Source organism: Lepisosteus platostomus, chromosome 20, assembly GCF_059453375.1.
Source record: "Lepisosteus platostomus isolate fLepPlt1 chromosome 20, fLepPlt1.hap1, whole genome shotgun sequence".
NCBI classification, from domain to species: domain Eukaryota; kingdom Metazoa; phylum Chordata; class Actinopteri; order Semionotiformes; family Lepisosteidae; genus Lepisosteus; species Lepisosteus platostomus.
This window is the reverse complement of record NC_142630.1, coordinates 17380562-17399212: the sequence shown is the minus strand read 5'-3', so window position 1 is coordinate 17399212 and position 18651 is coordinate 17380562. Positions and strand designations below refer to the sequence as shown.

At 38.3% G+C, this 18651-nt stretch overlaps 1 protein-coding gene across 3 annotated transcripts in view; it reads left to right on the top strand.

Moving 5' to 3' along the window:
- The window catches only part of nfatc3a (nuclear factor of activated T cells 3a), a 61226-nt gene extending 43327 nt beyond the window's left edge, over positions 1-17899 (top strand). For all 3 annotated transcript variants that reach the window (XM_088614389.1, XM_088614390.1, XM_088614391.1), the window contains exons 9-10: positions 816-1832; positions 13895-17899. In XM_088614389.1, the coding sequence (XP_088470515.1) occupies positions 816-1832; positions 13895-13971 (1094 nt within the window). In that variant the 3' untranslated portion in view covers positions 13972-17899. The remainder of the gene's footprint in view (positions 1-815; positions 1833-13894) is intronic.
- The last annotated feature ends 752 nt before the right edge of the window (positions 17900-18651 follow it).

The window sequence follows — 18651 nt, the reverse complement described above, 5'->3', positions numbered from 1 at the left end:
GCGAACATGCTTACTCTGTGCTCTGGTTTTTGTTGGACAGCATTCCTACAACAAAGAAGGCGGGCCAGCAGCAATGCTGGAGGGGCCGTGCAGCAGGTTCTCCCCCTCTTTGTGCAGCAGTGCTGCAGGGGGCTCTGCTTCTTCCATGAAGTGGCTTTCATGGCACATGGACAAACAACATATGCTTTGTAGTCATGCCCCCTTGAGCAGAGCTGGATAAAAATATCTTTTAAAACATTTGTTTACTGAGCACCAGATTGATAAGTGGGTTACAGAACTGCGTGTTCTGTGTGAACAGTTCTTATTCCTAAAAATAGCTTTTCTTCTCTTTGTTCAGTTTTGACATCTTAATTTCATTCATCATCTTTCAGATCATCAAAGTAACCCATACGCATCTTCGATGAGAAAAAGCTGATTGTGTGTTTTGCATATTAGGTTGCTGTGCTTGGTTTTCTCTTCTGAACATTTCTGAGTGAATACAGAAAAGCTTTGTTCTTTAAAGTGAATGTGTCATAGGAGTTATGACAGAAATGCACCATTATTTGAAACATTGAACTCTAGATTCATTTGAATGTTGTCTCTATATCTTTCACTTCTAAAATACTGTGCCAAGAAAAAGTCTCAGCCATCCCACTATAGCTTAAATAACAGATTATCCAAAAAACCTGTTCAGCCATGTCTTGAGATAAGCACTAATATTTCTACCTCATCTTTATGTTGTCACACACTCTGAACTCTGTTCTATTTGGTATTTGCTGTTTGTAAAAATTGTTTTCTTTGGCTTATGTAGATGTCTTCTTTCTCTCTGTCTGCAGTTCTTATCAAGCAGGAGCACAGAGATGATCTGGACTTGCCTACCGTCTCATCTGTGCCCATGCATATGGCTCATGCTGCCAGCATCCCTGTCCTTCACCCTGTCAGGACGCAGCTGCCTTCGCCTGACCAGGGCCACCCTCAAGACGGCATGCTCTCCTCCTCTCCCCGCGGTTTGGTCCCCGCTCTGCCACCCCAGCAACAGCCTGCCTACACCCCTCTGGGCCCCTCAGCCCTGCAGCACTGCCAGATGATTAGCACTCCTCTGGTGCATCAGACTTTCCATGCCACCCCAGCCCCACCGCTGAGGCCTTCCTACCAGCCTATGCAGTCTGAGTTGGCATACAATGGACAACCAGGTCTTCCCATGAACTCCGCCTCAACCCAGGCCTACGAGCGGATGTCCTTCCAGTCCGAGTCAACTGCGCCTCACCCTCTCAGCCTGAGTTGTCAGTCCATGGTCTACCACTCTCCAGCCTCATCTTCTGCCTCCAACTCCACTCCTCCACCAACCAGTGGCCACCCACTGGCTCACCCCACCCCTCATCTGCAGTCCCTCGGCTTCCACTGTCCCAACCCACCCCAGGTCTCTTCTCCAACTGGCACCCACTCCCTTGGCCAGCCTTCACCACAGTTGCAGTCTTTGGGTTACAGCTCTAGCCAGAGGTCTGCCTCCTCTCCCTCTCCTACCACCTCCCTCCCCATGGTACCGTCCCCACACTCCGGGCCATCCTCCCCCCAGATGCACCAACTGCCCTACCAGTCCCCTACTCCGGGGACAGCCTCCTCTCCCACCTCTGGCAGCCAAATGGTGCACCTGCCATGCTCCGGCCAGCCCTCCCCTCAAGCACACAGCCCTGGAATGGCCAGCCTTTCTGCGCCAGGCTCCCTGGTACATGCTTCAGCCCCACAGCCATCCTTCCCTCATGAGGAGGAAAGTCTGAACATCAAGCAGGAGCCCGAGGACACAGAGCTCACCTTCCGCTCCATTGGCCTGCAGGACATCACGCTGGACGACGGTAAGGCTTATTGAGAAAGTAGTTTATTTTAATTAATATAGAGTAATAGCTATTGATGTTACTCATAAGAACAGTATTACTACTCCTGTACCTTTAATTGTTGTTTTCACTGACACTAACGGGTTTTAGGTATGAGTCACAGTGCAGTTAAAGATTTTTTGCCTCGCTTGTTGCGAGTGCTGGAGAACGGTTGCTATCTTCAGAAATCTCTAAAATGTGTTACTTTGTTTCTCGAGACATCATCCATGCTGTTTTGTAACATCATCAAGCATTTAACTACAGGAAATGCTGATTAACACCTCTTGCAGCATGTCATTGGTTAATCCATATCAAGTGCTATAAGATCATTTGCAAAACATAGTAAATCAGTAGGAGGTCTTTTGTCCGTGTCAGCTCAAGACTGTGATCCCCTTGCCTTCACTGTTCTCCTCCAGATGAAGGGATCTCCAGATACCTTTGCTCTCTTCAAATCTGGGTTTACTTTGTTTCATGTAACATTACTGTCCTCTGCTCTGCTAGAAATCACATAAAGAATGCAGTGAGGATTTCCCCCTTATTAGGGTGCTTTTTGGCATGAGCAATAGGTATGAGTCTTTCTGGTGATATGCTTCTCTTTTACTTTAGTACTTGGAAGGGTTGTCATTTTGGTACTTCAGTAGTAAATATATGGTGTTGAATTTAAGAGTGTTCAAATAAAGAAAATGGTTTTGTAATATTATGGAGTGTTTTTTTTTTGTGAAATAACAAGTCAGGTGTGAACAGAACCAAAACATTGGTCAGCATGAGCATCAGTCAGTACAAAGTCCTCTTAAGCATATCTATGGATGGAACAGAATTTACCGCTCGACAGGTCCAGTAGCATTTTCAGATTGTAAAAATCATATTTAATGCAATAAAGTCTACGAGAATCACACTCATTTTGGCAAGGAGTATACGCCTGGGATTAAACTCCGAAATCTGCCTGCTATAAATAGTAAATGTAACATTCTGACACCATAGGACATCTAATTAAGTAAGCATTTCACTCAAGTTAAGTTTTTTTGGTTAAGGAAGGTAAACAGGTCAGTTATTTTAAAGAAAATTTGTTTTTGGAGTGCAGAACACATTTTTAAAGGAACACATGTCCCTTTCAAAATCTCATTTAAAAAATAGATCACTTGTTGTCTACTATCCTAGAAGTGACTTTAATAAACACAACTATGTTTTCAAACACACTGATGTAAATTCCTGCTTAATATTTAAGGAAAATTGTTTTGCATAAATGTTTTGAAGAATTTATTTTTAACCCATGTAATTCATTGGATTCCATTAGAGATTTATGGCTCTTAAAAAGCAATTTGATACCACGTTATCATTTTGCTTTTAATTTACTACAGGCATGGAATCTCCCTTCAAGGTTATTTATATTTCTATTGTTATACTATATTTCTTATAGTCGTGTATAATCCGCTTAAAACTGTTCATGTCTTTTTGGACTGAAAGACCTGAGTGCAGTGTTGCTGTACCAGCAGTTACCAGTCTTGAAATCCTCTTTTTAGTTCTGACGAAATGACAGCTAAGATGTGAAATGCTTTCTTTTTTAATCAAACTATTTTTTGCAGTATGAAATTCCACTGACCTATATTTAATCCTCTTTAGGTTTCATTGATCACTATCCTTGTTACGTAGGCCTAAGATTAAAATACAAGTCTTAAGGCTGTATGTATGCACAGCTCATTGGATCTTAAGGCTAATTTTGTGCTGTACACAGTGCACTTTCTCTGTGACTCAGGGCAGGTTTAGTCGCTGTTTGGCATGTCCAGGATTTCTAGCAAGAGCTCCACGTGCTATCCCTTCGTCCCTGCACTGTGACTCACTATGTCTCTGCGGGAGAAGAGTCCCTGTTTCATGCAAGTCTTTATTTTGTCCTTTGTGCTCAAGTTACATTTAGCATCAGTAATTAGAAGTTACTGTCTGTGGCCAGCAATAATTCATCTAAAAAAAGTTGGAAGCTTTATAATTTTTTAAAAATATTTTTTTAAAATAATCACTGTTGCTAGGACAATATGAGTAAGTGGTTTTATGGTTGTTTTTTGCTTTATTTTTGGTCTATGAGCAAACGTGTTGGAAAACAAGAGTGTGTTCAAAGACGTGCCATGTGTTTAGTGTAGCAGGCTGCCTCTTGCTTGAGTGCTGCGTGACTTACTGACGGGAAGGATGTACATCAGAGAAAACAAGTGTGAAGAGCTTTCCATACATTTATTTGTGTAGTTTCCTGACGATAAGAGGAGAACCAGTCTATATCTAAAATATCTATTGTTCCTTTGTAACTGCAGTCTCATGGCTTGGGCTTGCCTAATACCTTGTGTAGGCATCTTTAAAAGCCCATAATATCTGACAAAAAATAAATATATGTATTAATGAACTTAGAAAGCAAAAGCTTTATCATGGCATCTTCTATATCCTCTATTCCTGCGCGTACCATGCAACAAGACTTTAAACGTCTTGACTAATCACACAGAGGATCTCATAAGAATGATTATGATGGTCTCTGATAACTATAAAATTCTCATTGTGTCAGCCCCTTGTGTTTAATTAATCACTTTACATTGGATTCTGTTTACAGTGTCTGAGTAAGCAAAGCCCCATATCTGCCATATGCCTGTCTTTGTTTTGTGCTCCAGCCGAGAATCGCAGCTGCCGCTCAGCACAGAAGAGCGATCTGGGTTAATAATAGGCAGGGCCTGCTGCTATGGTGAAAGCTGACACTGTTCCACTTGCAGGTTGTGCGCAGTCACAGAGAAGGCTAAATATACCGCACTAGCTAATCTGGTGCAGTTACTGGGGCTCCCGACACTACCACAGCTGTTGCAGCACTGCATGTAGATGACAAGGCTGCCAGCTCTTATCAGGAAAAGCATACGCCATCCACTGCCCTTCACAATCCCTCTGAGCGGTACTGCTAAACTGGGGAAATCGGTTTTTTTTTTCAACTGCACGGCAAACATTTCTGTGAGCTTTCACCTTCACTACTACAGTAGCACAAAAAAACGACTCAAGTACAAGTAAAATGTTTCAAGTACCTTGGGTTGCTCACAACACTTCAGAAATCTCCCACATTGATTAAAAAAGTGTTTGAAATTTAAGCTTAGTTTTTTCTACAAAACAACAAACAAGCATCCCATACAAAATACATTTTCAAATCAGATTTATCCTTCTTTGAGTTCATTACCTATTTTAAACTAGTGGCACAGATCGCTATGTGCTTTCCTCTGAAGAATATTGAAGTTTTTGTTTGCTTCTAAACCATATAAATTGTGATTTCACTTTAAAAGTCTTCAAAAGGAAGCAAGAAGTAGATGTGTAATTGAGAAACATCTGTGCAGTATTCAGGCCAATGTTGAAAGCTGACCTGTCATTACCAATCATGGAAACTGAAAATCCTGCACAGAAATCTCTAACATTTTCCAGTTTCTGTCGCTGTCCATTACAGCACTTAATGAAGCAAAGGAGATTAATAACATAACTGAAGTTCATCTTTGGAAAATTCAGCAGTAGGAAAAAGGATTTCAACCAAGCGTAATTGTTAAAAGAAAGCACAAACATTTGTTGATCCTGGAACTTATACAGAAAAGCAGGCCTGTGTATCAGATTTCCGTACAGTAAGATACATGTGGCCTAGGTAATAACTGATCCTTAGCAACAGATGGCACTTGCACCATGGCTATGCCTCCTTTGTGCTTTTTCCAAGAAGTGAAGTTTTTGTCCCCTGGATGCAGGGTAGCAGGGTGTTCAGTGATGATCACTGTTTCTAATACACATCTGTAGAAAACAGAAATGTGAAAAGGCTCCTTTTTCTGAGAGGTTGTCAGGCCAGTTGCCCGGCTGGCTAGAGGGAGATGTTTCTGCCACTGGGCTGTAGTGGGATGGACTAGGCTTTCTGTTATTGTTACTGCTCCCTTATTCTCAGCTGGACCTTCATGGGATGGAATGTCTCCTGCCTTTCTGGAGTATTACAATGTTTTTTGAAAATGTTTAGATAAGTAGGAAGCACCTTTATCAGGTGTAAGCAAAAATACAAGGATGTAATTTGAGAACACATACAGTAGATTGTAATAATGTGGTACCTAATTTTTAATGTTTTGCAAACCGCTGTAGTTCTTAAGCAATTACGGTATCATTCATCTTGAAAGCATGAAGTCCCAGAGTCCAGTTTTTTTTAAATACCAGACTGTTTAACATTAAAACATAAGAAAAGCCAATGTCTTTGTAAAGTATTTGTTCTGCATAAAGAAATACTGTAGCTTTAAAAATCTACGGCATTACTCATTATACCTTGGCAATTAAAGTGAAAGACAGACTTAACAACGAAGGGATTGAAACATAACTGAAAAAAACTAAACTAAAACTTCATATGAGTCACTTTACCCTGCACTGTTGTTCCAGTTTTTCTATATTGAACTACAGTTTTTGAAACGCATATGACTGGTCACTTAGTGGTTTTCCTGCTTGCAGGCTTTGTAGATTACCCAGACATCTTGTGGCAAGAATCAGCAGGGAGGTCAAGACGAGCCAGTTAATCGGTTACAGTTAGTGTAGATGGGAAACTGAGCGGCAAGCAGAGATGAATCATTGAGCTCCATGAATATACCATCACACTGAGCCAGGTCCAGATGGACGAGCACAATCATTGCTCAGTTCTTTGTGTTTTTTTAATATGGAAGGAGAGCAGCAGACCTAGCGACAATGAACTCAGTTTCCATGTTCTTAGCCATTCCCAAATCAAGTTCCAAAATACTCATGTTTATTATTACTTTTTTAAAGAGCGCTAATATCTATCCCTAAAATGTTAAAACTCACATTCTTTCACCGAGCACTGTTTTTTAGTTTGCCTTTTTGAGAATTCAAATTTTGTCCAGGAGCATCCTTTTAATACAACTTCCCAATAATATGCTTTCTGTAAAAACAGTTCTGACACTCATGTTGGTTATTAGAAGACAGCTTGGTTTGATTTTCCCAGCCATTATAAACTCACACACTGCTTTTCAGCAAGCTTCCAAGGAAAATTAGAAGATTTGTATTATTATCAGCGTTTTATTCTCCTCCTTTGATAACAAAACGTATTTTACTGCAGAGCACAGCAGTTCTTAATTGTAGTGTGGAGTTTTGCACTTATTTGGATACATCCCTCACAGTCATCAGGTCTCTGGAGGTTTCTAAAACTGCATACTGGTAGTTCAGATCAGCCTGTGGTGTATGGTAAGCCTGTTTTTAACGGTAATGGTTGAATAACCAGAGCTGGTCTTTTTCCCCTCCTGCAAAAATGCTGATTTTCCCGTAAGAGACTGAAAAGGTGACAACACGTTCAGCAGCAGAGCGGTGAGCTTGTGATAGAGAGCTGCATCCCTGGAACAGCCAGTGTGCTGCAGGGTGCACAGCTGTATGTAAATCGCCAGGTTGTACCACACAAACAGCACTGCCATGAACACAGCAGCTTCTGTAGAGTGGTCTCGGGTTTCTGTTGTTTGCTCTTTAACTCTTTCAGCAAGGAAATTATTTCTGAAGAGCAAAGGCTCTCGTGGAGGGGGGGTGTCCCTACCGAGTCATCTTTGGGATTCTAATTTCAAGAAATGACTCTTTTAAAAATTACATGTTGAATCACGCTGCAGTGCAAGTTGGCGTAATACCACAGTCAACAAACAAGTTGTGATTATCTTTCTTAATCCAACGTTTCCTTGTATCTTGTCTCTATCCCTAGATTGTATTCCTGTCATGGTTATAGCTGTACTGCAAACCTTTTTTATTCAGCTACACATTGGTACAAATTGGTTAATGTTACAACAGAATTATTCTTTGCCAGTGCATTTTCTACAATAAGTGATTTTTTGTGTGTAACAACATCTTTCTCAAAGATCTGTCAGAAATCATAGGATTTTTCTAGTTTGATGAACTTCTGTTTTGTTATTGAATTCAGCATGAATTATTGTGGTGATATTGTGGTTGTTAGTGAATCTTGATATTTTCTCTTAATGCTCACTATAAAACTGCTTCTGTGGCTGTGAAGGAGTGTAGGCGTGTAATATTTCTAGTTGCGTGAATATTGCACTGCATGGAAACTACAAAAATAAACCGGAAAAACAAAAATACACTAGAAAATAAGTCACTCTGTTTTGTATAACATTGTTTTGTTTTTGGTTGTTTTTTAAAAAATAATAAAACCGGTTTACAAAAATACATTTAAAAATTAGCCACTAGCTGCAAACATAAGTATTGCTCCCCTCCAGCTCCAGTAATGCCATTCACTGATTTGTTAAATGTAATGAATATTGTCTGCTGTATCACTAGCCCACATTACACGATCATTATTCAGTCACTGTTGTCAGTGATACTTTAAAGTTTTTCAAACGTTGTTCATCCTAGCAGTTGGTGGTTACGATGCTAGTGAGATAACTATTTGTAAAGTGCTATAGACACACTTAACACCCTCTTTGTGTCAAATAATCCAAATGCATCTCTACTTAGAGTTCCAGTTCTTGGAGTCTTATTGTGAAGACCAGTCCAAACTCCATGGCAAATTATACTGCCTTGGAAGTACAGAAGCTGAAATGAGCCTGCAGCTCCAATACATAGTTTTGTGTCCTCCAGTGCCATGTGGCGTTACAACTGTGCCTCGTATGAAAACCAGTTTATTTTGCAACCATCTTCAAAGATGTGCTTTTCAAGTGTTTACTATAGAATTGCATCACAATGGAAAGATGGTTTTGAAGGAACCCATTTCCCTTTTTTATGTGTGTGTGCGTATGATTACACGATTCTTCTCTAGGTTAAACAGTAACTGTCAAAACTGCATAGAGATACCTGATGCATTTGAGGGATTTGTCCAACACTGTAAGTTGCACTGTGCTTTTCTGTTTGTACAGATATAGTGCTGGTTTAAAAACTAAACAATAGCTGCTTAGCACAACTGTTGCAATAATAAGTGTTAGAAACAAATGCAGTTTTTTTAAGTAACTTGGAAGAAGTAAAATATTAAAGGTCACAGGTCACACAATGTCTAAATAGGTCTTGTAGGACCGATAGAATCCATATAGTTTTTAATTATTTTTGAAAGAATTGATCAACCACCCTGTCTATGTTTTGTTTTTGTAGACTCCTGATATCATATTTCATTTTTTTTTTTCATTTGGAAATGCACTGCTCAAAATTTTTGTTTAAATTGGAAATGTACTGCTCAACGCTTTCAACATGCATTAAAACATATGACTATCCTGCATTTCCTGAGCATTATGACTATTGTGAAGAACCACTGGTTACAGTATCATTGATCTACATTTATTGATAAGCTGGCAGTGTGTTTAATTCTCTCAATGCTAGATTGGAACTTTGCTCCTGTTTCCTTTGCAAACCTAGTTTTTTATATAACAGGCATTTTAAAATCGCAAAAGCTTGTTTTCACTTCTTCTGTTTTTATTGCTCTCTTTTATGTTAAGGGATGTGGTATTGTAGAGGTATATAAGAATTCCCTTGTTTAGACTTCATTCTAAAATAAAATAAACTCACTGTCTGATTTCTTCGCGAGGTCTGTTAAACCCAGAGATTAATCTGTTTTTTCAACAGCAAAATATTTTTAAGTGAAATCAAACTTCAGAGCGGAAGAATACTCTGATACATACTATTTGAAGGGAAAATCCTTTATTATAAATCCGAATGAAGTACTAGTTCTTGGGGAAAAGAGTTTATTACTTAGAAGAGTTTAAGTAATGTGCACAAGATGTGCAGGTGCAGCATGTATGGACTTTAACTTGAGTTTTAACGTGTTGACACTCAACAGAAAATGTTCAAGGCCAATTCATCTTCCATGATGAAAGTTTTGAATGGAGGAAGGACCTGCACATGGTCCAGTACAACAGACAGCCCACTGCTCTGTAAGATGTTTGTGAGGAAAATAAAGGTCCATCAGTGTTGCCCATGAAAGGACAACTCTGAGCTTCAAAAATGCAGAATTCAAAAACAGATCTAAAATTCAATGTTTTATTATATCTTCATTATCAATTAAAGCAAAACATGTGAATGTTTATACATTGATCACATTAAATTAATTTTCTTCCACTATGTAGCTATTCTAAGCTGAGTAAAAAAGATATAAATGAGCACTTGGCTTAAAAAACACAGAACTTGTGTCAAAAATTATGTATGCAAGCAATGAGTGGTCCTTTGAGTCACATATTAACATGTTTATTAAAATTACTAAAATGTATTGGCTGACATTTTAGATTGTATTGAATAAAAAGCCTTTCTGAATCTCAGACTCCCCAGTTACTCATCGCGATGGAACTGTGAACTATGAGCATGGAGAGCTGGGTGAGTGTAAGTTCAATTCCGGGAACTTTTGACTAACAGCTCCGTTACAGTATCTGTCCAATTGTCCTGAAAGTGGTAGACTATGTAGCATTTATTGAATAATTCTCTAGACATTCTCATTTTCCATCAGATTTGGTGGTCCTGAAGACCCAGTTCTGACTTTTAATTATCAGGTAAAATTATTAGGTGCTGAATAAAAAATAATCTTCTCCCTCTGAGACAAAAAGACATTTAACTTTTGTTTGGTTTACACTAACTCAGACTTGTTTTTAAATAACTCTTTTACAAGACCTTTGTATATAATATTGTAAGTATTACTGTAACCATAGATGCTTTTAGCTGTGCTGAGGACTTGCAATACTAAGATTGTGAAACTTGTCAATATGTTTAGGAGAACATTTAGGAGTAAAGTATTGCATTCAGTGTAGAAGTGCTTAAAGTGTTTTCCCCACTCATGAGGGTTAAAGATGCATGGTTCTTACGTCATTAATCCACGAGAATGAGAGGCTTGATTGTCCACTGCTTCACAGTGTGCATCTGAACAGGTGGTGCTAGAGCTGTACAGGTAAGCGGTTCAGAGCCCGCACAGTGACATTTCTCAAGCAGAGGTGATGTTTACCTGTCCTATAATTGTCTCTCACCTGCAGTCACTTTGTTTCCAATACAAAGGTCAAGCAGTGCCGCTGGTATTTTTCTAACAACAGTTATTAATATGTGCTAATTGTCTTTGAACAGAAGGTCTTAAAATACACTTTTAAACAAACTTAATACAAATTTTAGGGTGTTGATAGCACTCACATGTTTTTAGAAAAGTATTTTCAAGGTTACTTTAATTAGATCTGTGTAATCACTATTGATCATGACTGACTGTAGTTTGTCATATGTAAACAAGATGGTTTTTCTAAAATTTTGACAGTGGGTTATGACTCATGTTATAGAATTACACAGCAAGGCCTCTAAGAGCACTGATGCAGGTGTAACTTAAAGTAACTGAAATGATAGGAATGTGCTTAACTATATGACATGTGATATTCAAGTAAGAACAAGCTAGTCCATTGCTCCCTCCAATGGCGCCAGTGATGAGAGTTACACCCTTAATCAGCCCGAAAGTACAATTCATACCTGGTCATTGAAAGCACTATAATCTGCTTTGCAATCTTGTTTGTTCACTGGTCTCTGATAAAGGTGCATTTTATCACTAGCATTGATTATTAATTAAAGCATAACTTTTTGGTCAAGGTTGTATTCATCTTTTAAACCCAAGGTCTCTGGGGTTACTATCATCAAGTTGTTCTATGATTCTGGCAGCCTAGGTCTTTCCAGATGTATTTGTTATATAAATAAAGATGATTTACAGTATAATTGGTCAGTAAGGCAAATTCAGCTTTGAGAAAAAACACTGAAGAGCATGATTCTGGCAGGACAGTATACCTACAATGTTTAAGTTGTTCCATGAATAAAATACTTAATTGAATGGTTAATGTGTCTTTTAAAATTAAGAGCTGGTGATGTTCAGATCTAATAACTGATTACGTTTCTTTTATGGTCAGCATTTTCATTATCAATATAATACATAGCATTGTTAAATGTTATGCACATGTGGAAGAACTCTAAAGCTCTGTGTAGATTAGCCTTCAAATCAGGTACCTTGGTTGTTGTAAATCTCTGCAGGTAGCAGCAGGCTGAAGATACAGCATGTGTTACAAACAAATGCAGTGATTTTAAATAACTTTGAAAGATGTCACAGGTCACACGTTGTTTAAAAAGGTCTTGTAGAAGTTCCTGAAGGAACCTGCCCATATTATAATTACACCTGATGGATAGGAGATGCTGATCTTCTTCTGAAGTTGTTTGGTGCTTGTATGTTTCAGTGTGCCCTGTACATGTCGAACTTGAGTTCTGCGTGTTCAGTCTGCAGGTGGCTCACTTATTTAGTTAGAACCATCTCATTTGTTTTGTTACACAGAGATATAATCGTACCGGTTTCTTGTTTTTCACATGATCAATTGATATTATTTAGTATAGAGTTTTTTTGCCTCATTTGTAAATAAGCCCACTGTGTTTTTTTCCTTGTTTTAAATTGTGGCAAGCAAAACATACCAGTTTTACAAGCTCCCTGCTCCTTATTGTTAATTAATTTTGCCAGCTAGGTGAATGGACTTTCTGTAGCACTACTTAAACAATAATGTTTTTGTTCAGAGGTAATTTTTTTTTCACAGAAGTGCTTATTTTAACAGGAACACACCCTGGCATTTGCTGTTTCTGTAATAGGTAAACTGGCCCCACAGGAAGACTAAGCTATGCAATTATTTCATGGAGCTATTTCACAGTGACTTTTATAGTGGTGGTATTTTTCAATGAAGTAATTGTCTTGGAGATATGTCCACAATGAGATCCGAGCTGGAATAATGAAGCAGATAAAGGGTATCATTTCCATCTGGGGCCGGGCGTTAAAATGGACGATCAGGGTAGGGCCACAGAGGGACACAGGCCTTTCAGCTGCTGTCAGTGTGGCACACAGCAGGCTAGCTGTGACCTGCAGCTCTGGGGTTCCTGAAGGGGATCATTTTCATTAGAGTATTTCAATCAGCACTGAGTTGCTTGTTTCATGCAAGAATTAATAACTTAATTACCTAATTTCTTTATTTATACCACTGAATCTTTCTCCTGTACTGTACCTCATCATGAAAATAATAGGACTTTTTTGTTTTACAAAACTTACATAATCTTAAAACTTACACTTAAAATCGTACATCTGCTGTAATGTTATGTAAAGCGCAGTTTCTTTATTTTATAACAAGATGGTAGAATCACATTAAGCAAATATTATGCTTCAGTGCAGTTTTTGAGGATCTTGCGTGTTTTGTTCTTTGGTGCTTGTTGTTTCACATCACACCTGGTATAAGTGAAGTCCATAACGCGACTGTATATGATAGGGCTTTGTGTGCACGAATTTCGTCAGGGGCTTACTTTCCTCGCGTGTTGCCTGTATGAAACCAGCAAGGAATTTAAATACTTTAACAACAGCGACATCTGCTGGTGTAACAGGGAAAATGCCAGAGTGCTTGACTATAAGAACCGTTGAGGAAGATATCTGCAGTTTTGACGTGTTGGAAAATTTGAAGACCTTTAAAATAGTGTGTGATCAAGGTTCAATCAAATGTGAACAGTAATGTGTTTTTATGAGGTAGTGATAAATCTAACAAAGTGCATTTTGTAATAAAGTGCATTTCATTTAAATAAAAAAGTCTGTTTTAATTAGAAATTTTATGTAGGATTTTCTACATTAATTTTCAGAGATCAGAGTGGCCTTGCATATTGGTATGAATCAAAATTTATTGCTATGCTACACTGATTTTAAAATGTAATAGCATGAAATCTGAGATTTTCTTGCCTTGTGTCAGCGATTAATCGTACAAGACGAGGACCACCGCTGCCCTTTGCAGACCGCAGAGCGTGGGGGATGCCTGTACCACCCACACCCCACTGTAATTCTAGCTTTCCCACTTCCTATCACCTGCAGAATAATCTTTTTTCTCTGTTGCAAGGACCTTTTTTTACGAAAGACAGGTAGTTTGGGAAGCTCTAAAAGAGGCTGTTGTGGCTATGATGTGGTGCTGCTTTACTGCTGTGGTAGACCTGTACTAGTGCTGTAATGGGCCAGTTTGCTGCTGTCCGATTCTCACCCAGTGTCTTTCTCTCCCTGCTTTTCTCTCTTGCAGTCAATGAGATCATTGGCAGAGACATGTCCCAGTCGCCTGGCTCTCATGGTACATCAAGCACGCACACCCAGTCCTAGCCTTCCTGCCGAAGACACGGCCCAGGCTCTGCCCAAGCACAAGACAGGATCCTCTGTCCCACCTGATTCACCATGTGCTTCCAACACTGTGGCCTGTACCAACTGGAACACCACAGCTCTGTGGCACCTCAGACCACACACCCTGCGCTGAAAGGAGCTGAGATACCAATGTGTGGCGAATGTGTGTGCTTGTATGGTTTGTGCACACAAAATGTTACCATGAGGCTGTGGGTGCCCTCAGTCAACTTCACTCTAGATTGGTGCTTCACTGAATTACACAATTTCTGTGAGGCTGCCTGACAGTGCACAGGGCCTACAGGCACACCAGTGTACAGCGGGAAAGAGGCTGACGCCCTCTCCCAGAAGCTGCCACACTCTCGCAACTCACAGTCTGAACCTCTTTGAAGCAAGTTACCTGGTAGCCACAGTCTCAGTTTGCCGTTTTGAAAATCTGCAAGGTAGCTAGAAAAAACGAATGCATTGAAAACCACACCAAAAACTGGCAAATAGTTTCCATTTTTAAATTACGCCAGTTGAGTCTAGTCCATTTTTTGAATGTGTAGGTCGTTAAAATTTCTCCCTGACCTTACTGTTTGAATTATTGTTGATCAGCTGTGTTTTAGTATGCCTGATGATGATTGTGAGGTTTTTGTGACTTCTAAGCATATAGATACACTATAAGTAAAAATCTTGCGTGATGTGCTTATAGCAGCATTTAAATCAGGCTGTTGTGACTGGAGCGCTAGTATGCAGTGTGGTCTTATTACCTTGCTGTAGGTGAGGCAGTCGGGATAGGGGTGAGGTTCCTGAGGCTAGGGTTCTGCTGTCCTCATGTTAAAGTCTCTTTCAGGACATAGAGTGCTTCAGACAGCAGCTATGCTATTCCCAGGGGCCTGAGATGCTGGGACATTGACGGTTTTAAAACACACTTTGTATCATATTTTTGTTCCTTTAGAGCTTTTGCCCTCTAGTGTCTTTTAGGATGTGGGGGCATAGTGAATCCTTCCTGACTCTTCAAGTTGTCAGCCAACACCCCATAAAGTTTTAGCTTGAGCATAACGTAGCCAAATGTAGAACCGAACTTATGTCAAAGCTCACTGTACACGCGTGTGTGCACAGGTTGAAAAATAGCCATGGGTTTGAATATGAAACAGACCATTCCATCATGGAGCTGCACTGGGATTTGTACAATGCCACATTCCAGACTTTAAGTATTTTTAAAATTTGTAGATATTTTTTCAGTACTTCAGGTAGCACAAATGCCTTATAAAGATAAAATAGCTTTGAAAAAAACATTAAAAGCTTTTAATAAAAATAGATTTTTTGTATAGGAAAACTTTGAGCTGAGTTTAAGCTTTAAAAACAATTAAAAAATTAGTCAAAGCTATTTTTAGATGTAGATATTTTCATAGTTTTGCAGAGAATTGTCAAGCTCTTATGATGTGCATTGATCACTGTTAGTCCCACAATAACTGTCAGTACATAATTTCCTTGAATTAAGAAACAGCCATAAAATAGTGTTTATTTCAAAATGCAGTAACTAGTTACCTTCCTAACATGTCAAGATCACAGAAAGTTTGAATTCTGAAGCAGTTGGACAAAGTTTGCCTTTGACAGCTTGCTGTCAGATGGCCTATAGTATTGGTCAACTTCTTTCTGTGATTTGTTTCAGCCATGCAATATTTAATCCTGGTGTACAGGAACATTTAAGTGTGCCTTTCAGTTTATACAAACATTAGTGTACTTAACTGTAAGTAATTAAAAGGATGACCCTTATGTCTGTATAATAAGCTGGAATTAAATACAGGCAAAATGATAGAAAATATTTAATTCTATGAACAATATAATGCTAAGCACAAAGAACAAACATCCCACTGCATTACTACTGCATTCATTTTGAATCTGTTCAACATCACTTTTCCTTCCCTTGGCCTGTGAGATTCTCCAGTAATTTTTCATTTGTGTTATGTTAGAAGGTAAACATTCTACAACAATACTGTGTGACATGTGAAAATAACTAAGAACCTAATGTTTAAATAATGCAAAATAAACTAAATAACATGGCTACTAATAGTTTCAAATAAATGTTTGTCTTTAGAAATAAGTAAAGCCATTGCAACAAAATTTTAATCTATGACAATAACCGACATCTATCAAGAATTTTTACATGATAAAATTTGACTGGATATCCAAGTGTCAATAATACAAGCAAGTTAAAAATGTGTGATGCTAAAAAACTACAAACAAATCTGAAAAAAATATAGAGAAAGGAAAAGGGTGTTTTTTTTCAGAAATGCTTGTGTGCATTGTAGCCTCAGTAAAATTTTACAGCATTAAAATCGCATGGTATTGTAGGCTAGATTTCCTAGTGATGGCTAGTTCCTGAGATTTGTTCAGGATTCATTGAAATAACAGATCTATGCAGGATTGGGTTGATTCTCTGCCTTAACCTTATTTAAAATTATACTGTTGCATGTATATTTTTTATATTAAAAAATGGTGCAACCATTTTCGAGTTCTTTTCATAAATCCTGAAATTGAGTGGTGGTAACGCAGTGCTGTCCTGAGTATGGGTGCCCGTACAATCATGAAAAATCAAACTTAAAAAACGTGAGAAAACTGCTATGCACTAAACCTGTATGATGCCTTTTAAAAAAAACCTTGATGCCTGTAGACCTAGAAATTGTAGAGACGCTTTAATATATTACTATATAAATACCTAAACATTTGTAGTCCTGTATAAGAGTAAAGTTTTTTTTTCTTTTTATGTATCTGCCTTGTTAAGGATTCAATACAAGGGTCTTAATAGATTTATGTGTGCGCGTGTGTGTTCCTGATTATTTCTAGATACAAGACTGTTAACATACTTTCTGAATTTCAGTGTTGAAGAAGCACACAAATGCATTGGGCTATGCAAACTAAGATCACAACAGTACATTGAATTCTGGCACACTGTTGGCATCCTGTTTGTGTAAAAGTATACAGTTGCAGATGAACTTATTGACACTCTTTACTAAACTCGGTTAATTCACTAGGGATCTTCACTCCTGTTCCTTGATTATGGATCCATGCAAAATACATTTTGGAAAGATATAATTGATGAATAAGTATAGTTTAGTAACCAATATTGATTCAAGTTCATTAATTGGTAAATAACATTGTTTCAAATATAGAGGTGCCAGTACTTTCTTCTGTGAATGTATACATATATACACCTGCACATACATTTGTGTACTTATATATATTTATATATACACATTTACGCATAGAGAAAGATGCCTCTGTTCTCTGAAAGATGTGCTGTTTTTTGTTTTCTGACTTTTTGATAAAATAAAAACAACTGTAGGAAAGCCTTAACACTTGTAAAGTTTTAAAACTACTAATTTCTGAGTCAACTGTGTGTAATCTTTTCTGTGGATTGTTTTAGGAAGAAACATGTAAAAGTGGTACCAGGTGAAAAATAAAAGATGAGAGATGGTGGAGTGTTCAGATCATTAGGCTGCACCTCAAGATGTGGAGGAAGTAAGCCAGCCTGCAAGTTCCCCCTGAACTGTGTCAAAAAGGAACTGTAGTCCTTTTTATTACCAAAGATTTCAAAAATAAGATGTATTTCATGGTTTGAGACAAAAAGAAAAAACTTGCTTTAAAAACTCTATTTTTGATACTCTAAGATGGATGTCATTCCTAAAGGTCGGGGTGGGGGGAGTAAAAAATAGTTTGTAACATAAAAGAAGGGAAATACAGGTTAAGAATTCTTTTAGCTAATGTTTACAGAGCCTTGTATTGTAATTTCATGTACATTTTGTATTTTAACATTTTGTAATTTTTAAGATTGCAGTGCTTTTTGGAGATATTCAAAGGGAGTAGATATCTTGCATTGTAGACTCGCAATTGGTAGTGTAAAAATAAAACTTCAAATGCAAAAATACCTCCATGTGTCTCCACTGTGTGTGAATGTCCACTAGATCCTGCACATCACTGGGGCGCAGCTGAGGAGGCTGACGGTGGATCAGTAAATGCTGGCTGTCAAGAAGACTGAATTCAGAGGCTTAACAGAATTTAAACCACTGCAGTTAACTGTGGTTCCTAATTACTTTTTAGGAATGATTTTATGAACAGTGAAATGGTTATGGTTACTGTTAATACAGCCATAAGTCACTTGAAAATGGGACATTTCTTTGTGAAATGTGTTCAAAATTTGTTATATTCCAAATTCATTTTTAATTAATTTAAATTAAAACACTTAAATAAGCCACCACAGTTAAGTTTAAATTAATGCCTGTTACTGTGTATAGGGTTCTCCTAAGGACCTAATAACTGTAGACCTAACACCTGTCTACACTGTGTATCTGAACCATATTAGTTGTTTTTAAATCATCTAGAACAGTTTAATACTGTTCCATCTACACTTCAGAAAATTTAATACTAGACTCAAGACTCCTTCAGGGTACTCTACAGTTCTGAATTGGATCTTGTCTTGTAGTATAGCTAGTCGGAACGGTTCTGTAAATCTGTGACCTCCAGTATCCCAAAATGCTTGGTTATTTTAGCTGCATGGATTCAAAGTGGAAACAAGTTCATTAGCTGTTTTGAAAAACAGGACAGGAGTGATGTGGTCTAATGCTAAACAACATCTTTCTCCCCCAGTAATGAAGGTAATCGAGCAAAGTCCAAAGCGGA